We start from the raw sequence: 18,755 nt of genomic DNA, 5'->3' as shown, positions 1-18,755 counted from the left end.
TTACTTTGTACTTTAAAATATTCTATAGTAATATTTTTGAATACCATAAAGTAATTAGAAACTAAATTTTAAAATATAACGATTTATATTTTCATAATTTTAATATTAAGAAAAGTATATTCTTTAAAATTTGTTTACATCTTTTAAAAATAAAATATTTTCTTAAGATATTGTTTATAACTTTTTAAAATAATTGTATTTTTTTGACAATCTCAAAACAAAAGAAAACAAATATTCAAAAATTTGGGTACATTATATGACATACAATTTTTATATAAATCAAACTTGTACTAATTTTCTATAATATTTTTTGCCCAAGTATTACCCATATTTTAATCTTTAACTTTTTGTTTAAAATAATTTTATCATTTTATTTAAATGTTATCTTTTTTTTTTAACTTGTGGATATTTGTATATATATTGTGATAAAGGCGATATATCATTCCATTTTTCCTTTATATAATTTATTTATACATATATATATAGTGTTCTCTTTTTATTTATAGAATGGTATCTTTATCAAACATATCTTTATTCCACAATTATTTTATTTTAATTTATCAGGTTCAATGACATTTTAATTTACTTTGTCTTGTCCTTTTGTAATATTAAAGAATGATTAAAATAATTTAATTGTAATAAAATATAAAAATGAACAAACTATATAAAATATAGTTAAATACATATATCTATTTCAAAATATTTTACCCGCGTAACTAAATAATATAAAATATGGCATAGTTTATATCATTTTAGTTTTATAGAGTACATATTCACTATGACAATAATACTGGCACCAGACATTTGAAAGGACCGTTCACATTTTGTGGCTATTTAACAAATATATATATATATTATTTTATTTTATTTTACTCCTACATTTATTATACAAATGCTCATCCTTCGTCATCAATTTAATCTTAGATGACAATATTGGTAGAAATCAATTTTAGATATTCAAAAATTTTGTTAACTTTTTAAATTATCATTGTTTTTAAAATGTATCATTTACTTTTCTTCTTTAAAATACCACTGATCTTTTTAATATACACCCACTTATTTACATCATTTTGATATAAAGTATTTTTGTAAAAGTTCATTTATCTTTTATTTTTAATAGTTGGAAAATATCATATTTAAAATATTCTTTACTTTTATTTTATTTTTCCATTTTCATAAATAGATAAAAAAAAAAATTAGTCAAAGGTAAATAATATTTATTTGTAAATAAAAAAATAAATAAATATATATATATATAATATTATACTGATAACATTTTTTTTTTTAATAATTATTAATTTATATGGATTCATTAATATCAATAATTACAACCTTATTATGGCATATTTTACTGTTTTTATTAAAACAAATTTATTATATTCTAAAAAATTTTTCTTATTCTTAAAAAATTTTTTTAAAATTTAAATTTTTATTTCAATTTGTATAATTTCAATCTAATTAATGATAAATTTATTTTTAAAATAATTAAAATTTTAAATGTATTTAAATTTATAGGAGTAAGAATCACATTTTTAGTGATGTCATCGAATGCAATGACTAAAAACTTACCATCAAACGATGAGGAAATGAAGAAAAATTTAGTTATTCCTTCTATTGATAACTCGATGCCTTCAGATCAGAATGAGGATCACAAAATTAATACTAGATTTCATGTATGTTTTTTTTTTATATTTTTTTATAAATTAATTGTAATTTTAAATTTATAAAAATATTATCATTTTCTACATTTTAAGTAAGCATTTTAGAAAATAAAATATAGAAAAGGAATATTTTATTATTATCATTTTAAAAACATATTTATTATATTTTATGTATATTAAGTATCATTTTAATATATTTCAAAATTTTTTCTATAGCTATAAAATTTTTAACAAATTTTGATTCTTTTTATTGAACCTTATCTAAAAATTTTTATTATATTTTTATCATGCTAAGTGGAATGTTATATGATAAACTTATTTAATGGTCATTTCTTTTTGAAAAGAGAAAGAACTTTGTAATTTAATTTAATATATATATTTTAAAAAAAAATCTATTAATAGGAAATGAGTTACTTTTAAATTATGTTTTGTAGTTATTTTGCAAATTAATTATCTTACATTATATATATATATATATTTATAAAAACTAAATTTATAAAATTTAAAACTTTTTTAATACTAAGCTTACTCATTAAAAATTTTTTTATTTAATGATTTTTCTTATATTATTTTTTTAATAATAAAATAGTAGTACTTTAGTTAGTTTTTTTGCATCTTAATATCCTATTATCTTTATTATCATACTTAACAAAGATAATTTATAATATTTAATTCCTATTATAAGATAAGTTTTGACTTTTTGCTAATTCGTTTTCTCTAAAATTGGAAACTTCTTTACATAATCTTCTCTTCACAAAACTTACCTTTATCATAAAAGAGGAACTATATGAAATTTTGTATGCAATTTTGATTAACTTTTCTTAAATCTCATCATTTAACGTATTTATTTTGTAGCTTTATTATTATTACGATACAATAGAAAGAGAGAGCCCAAATCAACTTTTAATTACTAAAAAGCTTCTTTTTATTTTCTTTGCCTTCTAACTTATAAACTCTCTTTGAATGCAACAATATTGAGATAAATTTTTACTTATTAATATTATATATATATATAGCGTATACAGAAAAGAAGAAGAGAATTTATATAGTTATTTTTTTTTACAATCTTTATTTTGATAAAGAAAGGACTTTTATATTTCTTACTACTTTATCTGATATACCAATTTTGATATATACATATATATTGAAGACTTGCTATTTTAATTACCTTTAATAAAGTTATCTAATGATATATTAACTTTGCACTTTATTTAAATTTGCACTTTTTCTAAATAAGATATACACTTTAGAACTAAATATATATAATTTAAAAAAAAGTGACAAAAATTTATTATAAAAAAAAAGAATGGGAAAGATAACTAATCGATTCCAGGTTACAAAATCATCTCAAAATTTAGAAGAGCAAGGAAAACAAGCTGAAGAAGCTGACAGAAATGGAGACATAGATATTGGAGGAAAATGTCTTCAATCTCATTATTCTTCTAGTGGAACATTTAAAAGTGACGAAAATAGTAATATATCAAGAAAAACTTCTCTTGCTGGAAGGTTTACTGTATGTCTTAAAAGTTTTTTTTTTTTAGTAATATTTAATTATTTTAATGTAGGTATTAGGACGTGAACCATCTATAGAATCATCTTCAAATAGTAATAATGATGAAGATAATTTACCACAAAATCAAAGAACGGTAAAATTTAATGTTGCTCATAGTCATGATAGTAATGATGGTACAATAAATACAGTATCATCAGGTGGAAATAATACAATTAACATGAAAAGTTTAAGAAATTTTAAAACTATTGAAAGACCACCTATAATGGATTATTATAGAAATACATTAGATCCAAATAAACCACAATCAACAAGACCATCAATGGCACAATTATTAAGTGGTCAACAAAGTATTGATGAAATGAATGATCTAAAGGGTCCAAGAGATCCTTTATTACCAGATGATAGAAGAGTAAGTAATGGTTCTAATAAACAACAACATATTGTGAATAGAAAAAAATTTGGATGGATTGAAGGTGTTTATTTTCGATGTTTATTAAATATTTTTGGTGTTATGTTATATCTTAGAGTTAGTTGGGTTGCCGGTCAAGCTGGTATTATATTAGGATGTTGTGTTGTATTATTAGCATCAGTTGTTACAACAATAACTGCCTTATCAACTTGTGCTATTTGTACAAATGGTGATGTTAAAGGTGGTGGAGCATATTTTTTAATATCAAGATCACTTGGACCTGAATTTGGTGGTTCTATTGGAATTATATTTTCATTTGCTAATGCTGTATCAGCAGCAATGTATATTGTTGGTTTTGCTGAAACTGTTAGAGATTTATCTAGAGATTTTGGTTATGCTATCATAGATGGTGAAATGAATGATGTTAGAGTTATAGGTTTAATTACCTGTATTGTTCTTATATGCATTGTTTTTATTGGTACTGGTTTTGAATCTAAAATGCAAATGGGCCTTCTTGTTATTTTAACATTATCAATTATTAATTATTTTGTTGGAGTTTTTATACCACCAACTGAAGATAAATTTATGAAAGGATTAACTGGATTAAGTTATACTACAATGATGACTAATTTAATGCCTTCTTTTCGTCATGAAAATTTTTTTTCTGTTTTTTCCATATATTTTCCAGCTGCAACTGGTATTATGGCTGGTGCTAATATTTCTGGTGATTTAGCTGATCCACAAAGAGCCATACCATTAGGTACATTAGCTGCAATTTTTTCAACAACTATTATTTATCTTTTAACAATTGTTGCTACTGGATCAACATGTTTAAGAGATGTTGATGGAACATCATTACCAATTCAAGAAACAAATGCAACAAATGCCATATCATATTATGTTGAACAAAAATGTCTTCAAAATGAGACATGTGAATATGGTTTAATGAATAATTTTCAAATAATGGAAATGACATCTTTTTGGGGACCATTAATAACAGCAGGAATTTTTGCTGCAACATTATCATCTGCTCTTGCTTCTCTTGTTTCAGCACCAAAAGTTTTTCAAGCAGTTTGTAAAGATAGATTATTTCCATATATAAATATTTTTGGTAAAGGATCTGGAAAAGATGATGAACCAAGAAAAGCTTATTTATTAGGTTTTATTATTTGTATGGTTATGATATTAATTGGTGAATTAAATGCTATAGCACCTATTATATCAAATTTCTTTTTAGCATCATATGCTTTAATTAATTATGCTTGTTTTGATAATAGTATAGCTGAATCACCTGGATTTAGACCAAGTTTTAAATATTATAACAAATGGGTCTCATTATTAGGTGCTGTTTTATGTATTATGGTTATGTTTATAATATCTTGGTCTACTGCATTAGTAACATTTGCTTGTTTTATGGCATTATATTTATATTTATTATATAGAAAACCAGATGTTAATTGGGGATCAAGTGGACAAGCACATACATATAGAAATGCATTAAAAGGAATGCAAAAATTAAATGAAACAGCAGAACATGTTAAAAATTATAGACCACAAATATTAATATTATGTGGTTCACCAACAGCAAGACCTAGTTTAGTTGATTTTGCTAATAGTATATGTAAAGGTTCATCATTAATGGTTTGTGGAAATATTATACTTCATAGTCCAAATAATTTTATATTAAGTAATTTACAATTGTTAAATACAAGACTTTCTGATTGGTTAAAAAGACGACATATTCGAGCATTTGTTAGTTGTTTTGTTTCAAAATCATTTTTAGATGGTGCTGAATCATTAATTCAAACTAGTGGTCTTGGAAAACTTCGTCCAGATGTCTTGTTAATGGGATTTAAAAGTAATTGGAAAAATTGTGATATTAATAATTTATCTGAAATAAATGAATATTTTAAAGTTATTCAATGTGCATTTGATTCAAATATGGGTGTATGTATTTTACGTAACTCGGGAGATGGTTTTGACTTTTCAAATGAAATGAGAAATCTTAATATGGGTGATCATGATAGATTAAATCTACCAACTGAAGTATCTATGATGAATATTGAAAAAGTAGTTGATGATGCAAATGAAACTGAACCTTTACCTGAAACAAATATTGAAATGGCTATAAATGATGATAAAAAAGAAAAAAAAGTAGAAGAAGAAGAGGATTCAGAAAATACACATTCATATTTAGATATTAATGTATCTGATGAAGAAGAGGAAGATGAAGAAGGTGAGGATGAGGATGAAAGAAGTCAATCAACATCTGAATCACAACGAACAACTAGTCAGATGTCACTTACAAAAGATGATGTTGAATGTGGTAGAAATGTTACTTTCGATGACTCAGGAAATAATACTATTGGAGAAAAAAATTCATATCATCAGATGAGCATTAATGATAAAGTTGGTTTACTAAGAAGAAAAAGGTAAGTTTTAGTTTTTTTTCTAAATTTTAATAAATTCTTTTTAACTAAAAAATATTTTTTAATTGCATCTATTTAAGAAGATTTATACTTGGAACTAAGAAAAGGTTTGCGCATCTTTCGTTATTAATATTGTGTTTATTATGTTTGTAGAAACTTTGATGTATGCATTTTTTAAAAATTCATATTTTGTTATTGTTTATGCGCATGTTTTTTTTTGTTTATTTATTAATACCTTTTTTCATTAAAAAATTTAATTATTTTAAAATTTTTAGTACCAGAAGACCTACAGCAGCTCAAAGAGAATTGTTATCATCAATTAATAGATTTAAGACAAAAGTTAAACAAGCTACAATTGATGTTTGGTGGCTTTTTGATGATGGTGGTTTAACACTTTTTTTACCATACTTATTAACTATACCTAAATCATATCTTGAAAATGCTACATTACGTGTGTTTACAGTTTCAGCATCAAGTAGTGGCATTGCACAAATGCAACGTGGTATGGCTGGTTTGTTAAATAAATTTAGGATTAAAGTTTCGGATGTCCATGTTATCTCTGATATAACAAAAAAACCTCAAAAAGAAATAATTGATGAATTTAATACTCTTATAGAACCCTTCCGGTGTAGTTTATCTGATGAATCTAAAGAAGGACAAATATCTGATGCTGAGTTAGCTGGTCAACGTGACAAAACCAATCGTCAATTGCGTGTTGCAGAACTTTTAAGAGAGAACTCTGCTTCATCAGATCTTATTTGTATAACATTACCAGTTCCACGTCGTGGTATGGTCTCATCATGCTTATACTTGGCTTGGCTTGAAATGATGACAAGAGGTTTACCACCAACACTTTTGGTTAGAGGTAACCAATCTTCCGTTCTTACTTTCTATTCATAAAAAGAAAAAAAGATTTCTATGCGAATTAAATTATTTTATAAAAACTACTTTTATAAATGTATTTTTTATTTGTATATACTACATTTTATATAACATTTTATACTTTGTCGAATTTTATTTTGTTGGTCTATTGTTGTGCCTTTTTCTTTATAAAACTAGAGATAATAAATTTTACAAATTTCCCTTAATGTTCTTATTTTTTAAAATGATAGTTATCCATTTCTATATATTTGTTTATTTATCAGTATAATAGTAATAAAAAAAAATATACTCTTCATCATAATTATGGAGTACATTATATTAAAAACTATTTCTTAACTGCGAGTGACACTATCCCAATAATTATTTTATTCTTAAAGCGAAAGCCTTCTTACAGTTGGAATGGTACTGATTTATCAACTGAAATCCCTTACGAAACTTTTTTCACTGTTTTTAAAACATATAATCACATTTATTTCACTTATTAATATTTTGTAAATTATTATAATTTTTTTATAAATTAAATTCAACAAGAAAATTGTGAAAAAAATATAATTTTTCTTTTTATTTTATATTTTGTAATATTGGGATTATAGCAATCGTTTTTATAATGTTGAATTTTAACATTTTAAATTTATTTTGTTTTTTTTAGGGTCCATTCTATAATAATGGTTATTAGTACTTCTGGTGCTGTAGTTATTTCTACAAAAAAGATTGTCAACAATAGACTTATGAACAGAAGGCAAATGATTGTTGAAATCCTTCATCCATTGAAAGCAACAATATCAAAAAAAGATTTACAAGAAAAACTTGCTGCTCTTTATAAAACAACTCCTGATGTTGTTGTACCATACGGTATCAAATCTCAAATTGGTGGAGGTAAATCATCAGGTTTTGCCAAAATCTATGATTCCCTTGATGACGCTAAGAGATACGAACATAAATACATGATTGCTAGAGTAAGTTATATTAATAGTAAAGAAAAAGTTTTTTATTTTAATTTTTTTTAGCTTACTGGAGTTAAGCTCGAAAAATCCGGACGTAAACAACGTAAGGAACGTAAAAACAGACAAAAGAAATTCAGAGGAACTGCTAAGGTAAAGGGAGCTGCTGCTAAGAAGTAAGAAGTTTCATCATTGTGTTAATGATATCTCAAATGATGTTATGAAATGGGAGATTTTTGAAAGCTTCATTGTTATTATGTTGTTTCAATTAAATAAATTTGTTATTGATTATTTTATTTTTCTACATAAATAACTTTTAATTTAAACAAATTAATATAAGGATAGATTTAGTATTAAAATATTTATTAGAAAAAAATAATTGAATAGAAATGAATATTTATTACTCATTATAGTTATAAAACTATTGAAGTTATAAATAAAATTGAAATAAAACCCATAAAATTACAATTTATATAAAATTAAGTAAATTTATTAAATTACCATTCAATTTCAAGATCTTTATATTTATTTGAATGTTTCATAAATTTGAATCCTAATTTATTTCCAACTTCATCTATGTGTTTTAAAACTTCATCTAACATTTCTTTAGTATGTGCTGCTGACAAACATATTCTTGCTCTTGATTCTGTCATTGGAGTTGCTGGATGAGAAACAACAACAACACCAACTTTTCTAGCTAACATTTCTCTACCAAAAGATCCACAAAGTGTTGGATAATAAAAAAGTATTGGAACAACAGGTGAATCATCAGACCCATAAACTATGAGTCCCATTTTTTTTAAATGTCTTCTAAAATATTTTGCATTTCTTGATAGTCGTTCAATTCTTTTTTTACCTTCATTTGTTCCATCTTTTCCCATTATTATACTCATAGATGTATATACTTGTTGTGCTACAGGTGGTGACATTGGTGAACTATAATAACTGGTTGCTGATGTAACTCTTAAATGATCTATGATTTTTTTTCTTCCAGCTATATAACCACCAGCAGAACCAAAACTTTTAGTAAAAGTTCCCATCATTATATCAATATCATTAACATCACAATTCCAATATTCTACAATACCTTTACCAGAAGGACCCATTGCTCCAATAGAGTGAGCCTCATCTAAATATAGATAACATTTATACTTTTTCTTTAATGCTATTATAGCGGGTAAATTACAAATGGAACCTTCCATTGAATAAATACCTTCAACTATAATTAAAATCTTATGATATGGTCTATGTGTTTTTGGATTCCCATAAGCAATAGCATTTCTAATTGTTTTTTCTAGCGATAACATGTCGTCATGTTTGAATACACGTATACTGGCACCTGACATTCTACAACCAAGAATTAATGATGCATGATTCAATTGGTCCGATATGATAAGAGAATGCTAAAAAAAAGATTATTAATAAAAATATTTGTTTTATAGTTATTATTAAGTTTTTGTACATACTTTATCAACTAAACATGGTGTATTCATAGAATTTGTTGCAAAACCCATACTAAATACCATAGCATCTTCAGTACCTAAAAATTCAGCTACTAATTTTTCTAATTTATGTTGTATTTTTGATGAACCACCTTTTCTAAGAGGCGTTGAAACTGATATACCATATTCATCAATAGCTTCACAGGCAGCTGTAGCACATGGACCAGAAGTTTCAGCAAAGCCTAAATAATTGTATGAACCAACATTTATCACATTAGTTTGAGTACCAGGATATTGATATGTCCAATTACCATCGTATGAAATTCTATCAACAAGATTAACAGTACTACCAGGGCAAGAACCTATAGGTCTTTCAAAAACATCTCTAACAAGAATATAACAATTTCTAGCATATATTGATTCAAAAGAATTAAATAATGGTGGAAAATGTTTTTGTGATTCTAATTCACATGCATACTTTAATTTTTCAAGACCTGTACTACGTAAAAATTCACGAAAATATGCATGTATAAAAAGAATAAACCATGCGAAGTATACTTGTAATGCTACAAATTTAGACGTCTTAAAATAAAATTATTTCAAAACAAAATTTTTGAATAAAAAAAAATACCTCTTCAAATTCATTAGGACATCTATGAACTTTACTTCCTTCTTTTCTTAAAATAAGTTGTTCCTCCATATGTTTTATTTTTTCTTTCATTTCATCATTAGTTTCATAAACTATTGGAGCAGGTTTTATTCTTTCATCTTTATTCCATGACATTTCCAAAATATCAGTATGCTCCATAAATTTTCTATCAATATAAGCATCGATATCTCTTAAAATAGCTTTTGTTTTATCTTTCATCATCTTTTTTAAAATATTTTTTTATTTTTATTTATATTAATTTATTTAAATAATTAACTCAAAAATATTTTTATAATTAAAATGATAAAAAAAAATAATATAAATAGAAAATAAAAACTATTAAAATATACAGTTTTTTTTAGATATAAAGATTTTTATAAGCAGTATATCATTTTAATATAGTTTACCTTATCTTATCATTTGTATTACTTTACACACCAAAATTATGCACTTTTTCAAATGTTTAAATGGAAAAATCCAAGATAAACATTACTATTAAAAATGAACATAAGCACAAAAGATAAATAATTTTATTGTCTTTTCATTTTGTTAATTCTTTTTAATAATTGTTAAACTTTTTAATATTATATCATTTCAAATGAATATATAAATGATATTTTTATAGATATTAAAAATAAATACACATAATTATATAAATATATATATATATGTTATTTAAAATATGATAATTTTTTGTGAAAAATATAAACTAAAGTGTGATAAAAAGAAATAAAAAGATGATGATAGATAAGAATATATTGTATCATTTTTTTTATCAGTACTTACTTTTTGTTTCGATGATTTTTTTCACATTTTTTTTGATTTTTTTTCTTAATAATATCATCATTTTTAATCATTAAACTTCCTTGTGTAGTAGATAAATTTTTTATTTCCGATGGATATAAAGAAAAAGGTAGTTTGGAAAAAACTTTACGATTTTTAATTTTTTTTTTTTCATTTTCATTTTCTAAATCCAATGGAAATGCAGTTATTTGTAATGGATTTTCCATTTTCATCATAAATAGTTTTTTTTAGTTTTAAAAATTGATCAAATCTAAACAAATAAATAAAATTAAAATTTATAACATTTAAATAAATAAAATAAAAATGGTAAAATATTTTATTATATTTTTAAATTTTTTTCTACCTTAATTATAATCTGTTATATATTTTATTAGTAAAAAAAAAAAGAGAAGAAATGATTATTTATATAATAAAAATAATATTGTAAAATGAAAAAAAAAAAAGTTCATTGAATTATGTGTACTTTTATTATGAAACTAAGTCTTCTTTGTTTTGTTGTAATATATATTATTAAAATTTTTAATAACAATAAAAAATATCTAAATCATGAGTTATTTTTAAAACATTAAATTCTAAAGTATATATAATTTCAATTGAAGCATGACAAATATATGATAAATAAAAAGAAATATTTTTATTATTCAATAGTATAATTTATAAATTATATGATCAAAATTTAAATTATAAAAAAAAAGTATGTTGAATTAAATTTAATATAACTATAAGGTAAAAATATTATATAAAAGTTTTAAAAATATATAAATTTTTTTGTAATTTTTAATATAAAATATAAAAATTTTTATACAATTATTATACTACTAAGAAGTAAAGAATAAAAATTATTGATAAAAATTATTAGAAATAAAGTTAGATTTATACTAATATTGTTAGTAAATATTTTGAAGTGTATCTTAGTTACAAGAAAATTAATTTTTCCAAAATTTGTGTTAATTCATAAAAGAAGATAATAATTATTATGTTTATCATAAGTTAAACAATATAATTCTTAACAAATGTTACAATTTTTAAATATATTTGTAGAAGAGGTAAAGAAAAGACTTATATTTATATACATGGTTAGTATCATATAAATAAAAATATTAAAATATCAATTGAAAAATGTGCATTTTTATTACAATTTTTGTCTTCATTTTTCTATTTTAATCTTCATTTTAAGAAGAATAGAATAAATATAATATAAATAAAATGAAATAGATTGTTTAGAAAATAAAACCAGTGTCTTTTTTTTTACATGAATATAAAATAAAAAGATTAATCTTGATATTTAAATAGCTTGAAACATTAGGTATAAGTATTTGATATTTGGATTCTGAAGAGCACAACTTTGTAACATAAAATATTTCAACCTAATAATTTGTTAATGATAAAATTACTTATTTAAAAGACAATAATTGTTATATTAGTTTAACCACTTTAACAAAGTAAATAAAAAGTTTCATATTTTAAGTTTTGAAAAGTTCTTACATCTAATAATGTATTTATTTATGTTTATGTTCTTATAAGATACAAGTTATAAAAATAGTATAAAGTTATAGGTAATATTAAAATTAGAAAGTCTTTTTTTTTTTAAGTCTTCTTAAAGTTAAGAAAATTTCTTATTAATAATTGAAAAGTAATATATTATTTGCGCAGGTTTGAAAGTAGTACTATATATATGTTGATTAGAATTATTTACAATTTCAAATATAAATAAGGAAAATATAAAATCTATTTTTAGTTATAATTATTATAAAAAAAAAATTTTTTTTTTTTTTAATATAAAAATAAAATTGTATTTTGTTTTTAATGTTATCTATAAATATTCACTGATAAAAAACATTAATTTAAATAATATAACTATAGATAAATTATTATATAATATAAAAAAATATATAAGAAAAAACAAACAAAAATTAATTACCATTTTTTTTTATTGATATTTTAATTAAATATATTTATTGGATTAAAAATAGCAAGATATAAAATTATATTTAATTTTAGAAAGTTAAAACATTAATTTTAGTTTTCACAAGAATTTATATGCATTATTTTTTTTATACCTTACTATAGATAATATTAATAATATCCTAGGTGTATTATTAATGTTATATCTAATAATATAAAGTTCATTTATTTTTATAAAGTTATATAATTATAAAATACTTTAATTTTATTATTATTTTTATAAAAAAGTTATAAATTGGTTAACTAATGTTATTATTTTTAAAGGTTTATTATAAAAATAATTATAAGTTAATTAATATTGTGTTTTAATCTATTCAATTTTACTTGTTTCAACAGATTTATTTGAAACCTCAATTGAAATTTTTGAATCATAATGTTTTGATGTTTGAGATCCTTGACTTTTTATTGATTTACCTGTTCCTGAAGAGTTTGCTGTTTCAGGTCTTTCTTTTTCTTCAACATTATCAAGTAATCCACTATAATGATCCTCTGAACATAAAGATATATTAGAAGCTTTTCTATTATTTTTTCTTTTTCTTAATGAATCTATAACATGATCTTCAATCATTTTATTAAATTCAGATTTTCTCTTAAATAATTAAAATTTAATATATTAAAAATAATATAACTTACATTTTCTTCTAATTCTAAAAATACAAAGTATAATTTAGATACAAGTTCTGTACCAAAAATTATTCCTGCATGTGTTGAAATCATCCTAAGAACAAATATACCATCTTGTTTTAAATATTCATTAACAAATCTTCTAACATTTTTTTTGCATTTTGTTGGATCAAAATCTTCAATATCACTAAGTTCTAAGTTTGATGAAATAAATCCTCTACCAAAACATGAGAATGTCATAATAAATATCCAATATGTAAATGAGGCAAGTGTTGCTAAACTAAGAAGAACATACCAAAACCATAAAAATACAAATATTTTTTCATTAAAAATATTAATAACTAAAACACATTGAACAGAATATTTTTGTATATTAGCTACTTGGCGAACAGTAAAATCACATAGTGAAACTCGTGGAAAATAACCTGATCGTTCCCATTGTGTACCAAGCATGATGTCTTTTATTACACCAAAACCATACCATTGATATTTATCAGTTTCAAGAAACCTTTAATAAATTTTTTTTTTTTTAAAAATTTACGTTTTATAATTAATTAAACTTACTTATTTAAAATATATAATTGTATTACAATATTTATCATATATAAACTTTTCATTATTAAATACATATAACTAATAAAACAAGCTGAATAGGAAATATTTAGAAATTTCATTGTTTTATGTATAATAATATTTTTTTTAGCAATTTTTCTTTGAAATCTTAATGCAGCACTAATATGTTGTGTTAAAATTTCTATATTTTTTTCTTTTGTTTTCATTTCAAGATTAGATGGATCCATAGCTCTTTCAACAATTTCATGTACTCGAATACCACTATTTAAACTTATATATTTCCAAAAAACTGATGGAAAACGAAAACATGCTGCCTGAAATAATAAAAAAAACGGTACCCATTGATAATATGATAATTTTCTATCTTGTGAATATCTTTCTTTTTCATCAATATTAGCTACATGTTCATATGGTTGAACAAAATATGTATCCTGTGACCAACAATAATTTTCAGCATACTATAAATAAAAAAAAAAATTAAATAAATAATTTTTAGAAAATATTTTAAAAATTTTTTATTTACTTGTTCCCATGATCCTGGAAATTTATTAGGAAACATGCATTCTATTGGTCTTCCACCAAATTGTTTAAAAGATATTAAAACGCTAAAAGCTAATAAAATATTTGGTGTATATAAATAATTCATTCTATCACTCCAATCATCATCTTCTCTTGGTGAAAGGTATTTTATCATACCAACTAATGATTCAATCATCATTTTGGTTATAATATATTCTTAATCAAATTAGAAAAATATTTAAAAATAATTAGTATTTTATGTTAATTGTTAAAAAAAAAAACAACTAAAAGTAAAATGTTTAAATTTTTACCAAAATAACAATAAAAAAAAATATAATAGTTGATAAAATAATAAATAATCAACAAATATAATTTTTAACTCTATCATTATTTTTAAACAATCATTACATACAAAAAATCCTGTTCAATAATGTTTATTATTATTTTATAAAGAAAGCTAGTAAAAATATAATTTCCTATATAAAAATTTGATGAAAAGTAAAGATGAGTAGTAATAATAAAAATATAAAATTAATACTTTTTATCAATTTTATGGTAAAAATATCACCACCTTCATAATTCAATGATAATATAATTTTCATATATCTATCTATTATTTAATAAAATGAATGATATATAAATAATGCATTATATATTGTATTATTATGAAACATGATTTTATTTTTATTTAAAATATAATTATATTTTTAGTATGATTAATTAAAATTTTTTTATTATTATTATTTTCTTAGTATATATTAATTAAGATTAATTAGAGAAAGTTTATAAATTTTTAGTTAATAAATTGAAATTAAAAAATTTATGACAACTTTTTAAAAGAAAATATGTGTAAGAATTATTTAAAATAACTATTTTTGTTATTTTCATCCCATTACACGTATATATATTACAAAGTTTACTGGTACTTTTAAGACGCACTAACATTGATTATACTATTATGATCTGTTTTTACAATTGTTATAGATATAAAGAGCATCATTCATAAATTTTTTTTCTAAAGAATACTTATTTTTGTTAGATAAAATTATAAAAAAAAACTTTTTTTTTCTATTAAAATATTTTTATTATTTTAAATAATTAAAGATATAAAAATTATTTAATAATAAAACTTACAGCTTGCCATGAATTTGGAAAACTTCCTGGTACTAAACAATTTATTGGATCACTACCAAATGTTTTAAATGCAGAAATTGAAGCAAAAACAATAAGTAAATTAGATGTATAAATAAAATGATAGCGATCTATTTGATCACCACCATATTTTTTACCAAATGTTTTCCATAATTCTAATAATCCTTGTATAGGCATAATTTATTATAATAAAAAAAATTTTTTTCAAGAACAATAAATATAAATATATACAGGTGAATCTATTTTAAAACTGTTAACAACTTCCGTTATTTACAGCACCTTGTTAAAAAAGGTTTATCCTCCTCTTTTTTATAAAAAGATACTCAAGAATATCTTAAATTAAATAAAATAATCCTAATCTCAAATAAAAAAAAAATTGTATCTCTTTAATTATAAAACAATTAATAGTAAGTTTTAATACACTTAAGTATGTGTTATATAGATAGATTTATCTCAAAAGATTTTGTTATTATTTATATTATACAAAAGTTAAAACAAAATTAAAATTATTTATTATATCAAGAAATAAATTTTAAAACATAATGATTGAATTAAATAAATATAGTAACAAAAATAAAAATTATTTAATATAATAAGTGTAATTTAATCTCTCATTCAAGGTAACTATAATATAAATGTTTTATAATAAAATTATAATATAAATAATTTAAATCAACTTTTATATTTTAATTTATTACACTTCATTTTTTTTACAAATATAAATTTAAAAAAAAAAAGTTGTATAATACTTTTATTTATTATTATTAATATTGTTAAAAGGCACAAGTGAAATAAATAAATTAACCAATATAGTATCTATTATTAATTAAATATTATTTAATATTTGAATTTTTACGTTACTCAAATTTTGTAATGGTGGATCTGTTTTTTTAACTTCTGGAGGTACATTACTAAATGAAGTTGAGTTATCATCTAAGGCAAATGAATAATATGTTGAAGGTGGTGATTCTGAACCATTAATTCTAGTCCGTTTTGGTGTCTCAAGAAAATGAACTTTCTTATGATTTAACATTTTGTCTTCTAAATAAAATATTATTCATTTTAATATTAAAAAATATTTTAGTTAGTTTTGTTTAGAAGAATAAAATATTTAAAAAAAAAAAAAATTTTTTTTTGTTAACTTTTAAAAGCTTTATCTACAACAACCATGTTTAATTTTGTTGGATCATCATGCTGTGGTGTTGGAATGTTAGTATATCTATAATGAATATTCGTACCTTCTGTTAAATATCTTTCACACATTGGTGATGTTGTTTCCTGAGATCCTAAACTAGGATTCCTTAAACCTGTAGCTTTTTTTAATGCATTGATTACATCAGATGGTGGTAATGGTGGTGGTATAAGACAATCTTTCTCATCAGTTAAAGATTGTTTTAATGGAACATTTAATGGTTGATTTTTTAAAAAATTTATATTTAAAGGAATATCTTTTCTATTTCTTAATATCATTTCATTACTATCATTGTCTTGATCATTATTATTGTTTTGTGGTGAGTTACTTGTTGTTACACAATTATTATAACTATTACTTCTTTTAAGTTCTCGTTCTAAATTATAATAAGATTTCCATAAATTAGCAACAACCTCTGTACCAAAAATAATTCCAGAATGCATTGTTAATTGTCTAATAACAAAAACACCATCATATTTTAAGTAACCATAAACAAATTTATCTAAATCTTTATCATTTTCTTTTGGATCAAACATTAATTCACTCATTTCTAGGTGTCTTGCAATAAATCTTTTTGATGTTGATGGAAAAAAATTAATAAATACCCAATATAAAAATGATCCTAAAGTAAAGATTAAAAGAGTAAGATACCAAAACCAAAGAAAAATAAAAATTTTTTCATTAAATATATTAATAACTAAGACACATTGAATAGTATGTTCTTGAATATTTCCCATAACTCGTACATCAAAATCACACAAAGATACTCTTGGAAACATTCCTGTTTGATCCCATGTTTTTCCTTTAATTAAATCTAAAACTGCTTCTAAACCATAATATTTATATCTATCAGTTTCAAGAAATGAATTCATTAAAAATAGTTGTAATGTTACATTAGCTAAATATAAAAATTTTGAAAATACATACATTAATGTAACATATGCTGAAGAGTAAGGAAGATTGCATAAAAAAAGTACTTTAAATTGTTTTATTTGTTTTTTCTTTACTCTTTTATGAAATTTTAGTGCTCCTTGTAAATGGATGACTAAACTTTTAATATTAGCTTTTTTTATATCTGGTTTAATATTATTGTCATCACAAGCCATTTTAACTAATTCATTAATTTTAATACCAGACTGTCCAGCTAAATACTTCCATAATAATGATGGTAATCTAAAGAATACAGCTGATATTAATAAAAAAAAAGGCACCCATTGATAATAACTAATTTTTCTTGCTTTTTTTTCTGATTCTTCCATACCAGCTGCACTTTCTTTTAACGGAACATAATAATTATCCTGTGACCAACAATAATTTTCAGCATACTAAAAAAAAAAATATATATATATATATTTCAAATATTATATAGAAAAAAAAAATTTTTTTTTAATATTCAAGTTATAAAAATTATGAAATGATGAGTAATCATAAAATGTTTTTCGTTACACTATGTATTTACTTTTTTTTTTCTACTAAAATTTATATTATTGAGTCATATTTAAATATTTTTACAAGATTTTATATTTTTGCTGTTTTTTTTTATGATATAATTAAAAAAAAAAATATATATATATATATAGATATTACCTGTTCCCATGATGATGTAAATATATCAGGAACCAAACATTCTATAGGTTTACCACCAAATTGCTATAAAATAAAATATTAATTTTTTTTTTATTAAAAATAAATGATTAAATATAAAATACCTTAAAACTAACTAAAACTGCCAAACCAATAAGAATATTTGTTGTAAAAAATCCATGAAGACGATCAACAAAATCTCTATCATCAATTTCACTGACATATCTTATCATAGAAAGGACAGTTGTAAGAACCATCTTTTAATGATACTTTATAACAATATATATTAGAAATATAATAATTTTAGAATAAAAATGTGAGAGGTATAATGATTATATAAAATATATAAAAACCAAACATAAAAAGAAGGTTTAATTTTTTGACGTTTCCTTTCGTTATAAATAAATATGTCTTTT

The 18,755-nt window shown here is 21.9% G+C and overlaps 6 protein-coding genes across 6 annotated transcripts; 2 read left to right on the top strand and 4 right to left on the bottom strand.

Moving 5' to 3' along the window:
• Nucleotides 1-1,538: 1,538 nt before the first annotated feature.
• On the top strand, nt 1,539-6,912 carry SRAE_0000005000 (Solute carrier family 12 member 1; the record flags this gene model as incomplete). Its single annotated transcript, XM_024645889.1, has 5 exons — nt 1,539-1,673; nt 2,995-3,174; nt 3,227-6,015; nt 6,093-6,119; nt 6,288-6,912. The coding sequence occupies 5 exons, from the start codon at nt 1,539-1,541 to the stop codon at nt 6,910-6,912; spliced, it is 3,756 nt and encodes a 1,251-aa protein (XP_024500127.1).
• Nucleotides 6,913-7,559: 647 nt separating this feature from the next.
• On the top strand, nt 7,560-8,015 carry SRAE_0000004900 (40S ribosomal protein S24; the record flags this gene model as incomplete). The annotated part of the gene is made up of 2 exons (XM_024645888.1): nt 7,560-7,850; nt 7,902-8,015. 2 exons carry the CDS (start codon nt 7,560-7,562, stop codon nt 8,013-8,015), a joined length of 405 nt encoding a protein of 134 aa, XP_024500126.1.
• A 317-nt stretch (nt 8,016-8,332) lies between these two features.
• Nucleotides 8,333-10,945, bottom strand: SRAE_0000004800 (Aminotransferase, class I/classII domain and Pyridoxal phosphate-dependent transferase, major region,subdomain 1 and Pyridoxal phosphate-dependent transferase,major region, subdomain 2 and Pyridoxal phosphate-dependent transferase domain-containing protein; the record flags this gene model as incomplete). The annotated part of the gene is made up of 5 exons (XM_024645887.1): nt 8,333-8,964; nt 9,022-9,238; nt 9,302-9,859; nt 9,909-10,092; nt 10,713-10,945. 5 exons carry the CDS (start codon nt 10,943-10,945, stop codon nt 8,333-8,335), a joined length of 1,824 nt encoding a protein of 607 aa, XP_024500125.1.
• Nucleotides 10,946-13,005: 2,060 nt separating this feature from the next.
• Nucleotides 13,006-14,610, bottom strand: SRAE_0000004700 (Innexin family-containing protein; the record flags this gene model as incomplete). Its single annotated transcript, XM_024645886.1, has 4 exons — nt 13,006-13,284; nt 13,329-13,827; nt 13,884-14,350; nt 14,416-14,610. The coding sequence occupies 4 exons, from the start codon at nt 14,608-14,610 to the stop codon at nt 13,006-13,008; spliced, it is 1,440 nt and encodes a 479-aa protein (XP_024500124.1).
• Nucleotides 14,611-15,524: 914 nt separating this feature from the next.
• SRAE_0000004600 (Innexin family-containing protein) lies at nt 15,525-15,740 on the bottom strand (the record flags this gene model as incomplete). Its single annotated transcript, XM_024645884.1, has 1 exon — nt 15,525-15,740. One exon carries the CDS (start codon nt 15,738-15,740, stop codon nt 15,525-15,527), a length of 216 nt encoding a protein of 71 aa, XP_024500123.1.
• Nucleotides 15,741-16,389: 649 nt separating this feature from the next.
• Nucleotides 16,390-18,596, bottom strand: SRAE_0000004500 (Innexin family-containing protein; the record flags this gene model as incomplete). The annotated part of the gene is made up of 4 exons (XM_024645883.1): nt 16,390-16,604; nt 16,802-18,080; nt 18,343-18,405; nt 18,465-18,596. 4 exons carry the CDS (start codon nt 18,594-18,596, stop codon nt 16,390-16,392), a joined length of 1,689 nt encoding a protein of 562 aa, XP_024500122.1.
• Between the last annotated feature and the right edge of the window lie 159 nt (nt 18,597-18,755).

This window comes from Strongyloides ratti, scaffold srae_scaffold0000001 (genome assembly GCF_001040885.1).
Source record: "Strongyloides ratti genome assembly S_ratti_ED321, scaffold srae_scaffold0000001".
NCBI classification, from domain to species: domain Eukaryota; kingdom Metazoa; phylum Nematoda; class Chromadorea; order Rhabditida; family Strongyloididae; genus Strongyloides; species Strongyloides ratti.
Note: the sequence above shows the minus strand (reverse complement) of the source record. Positions and strands in the feature narration are given on the sequence as shown.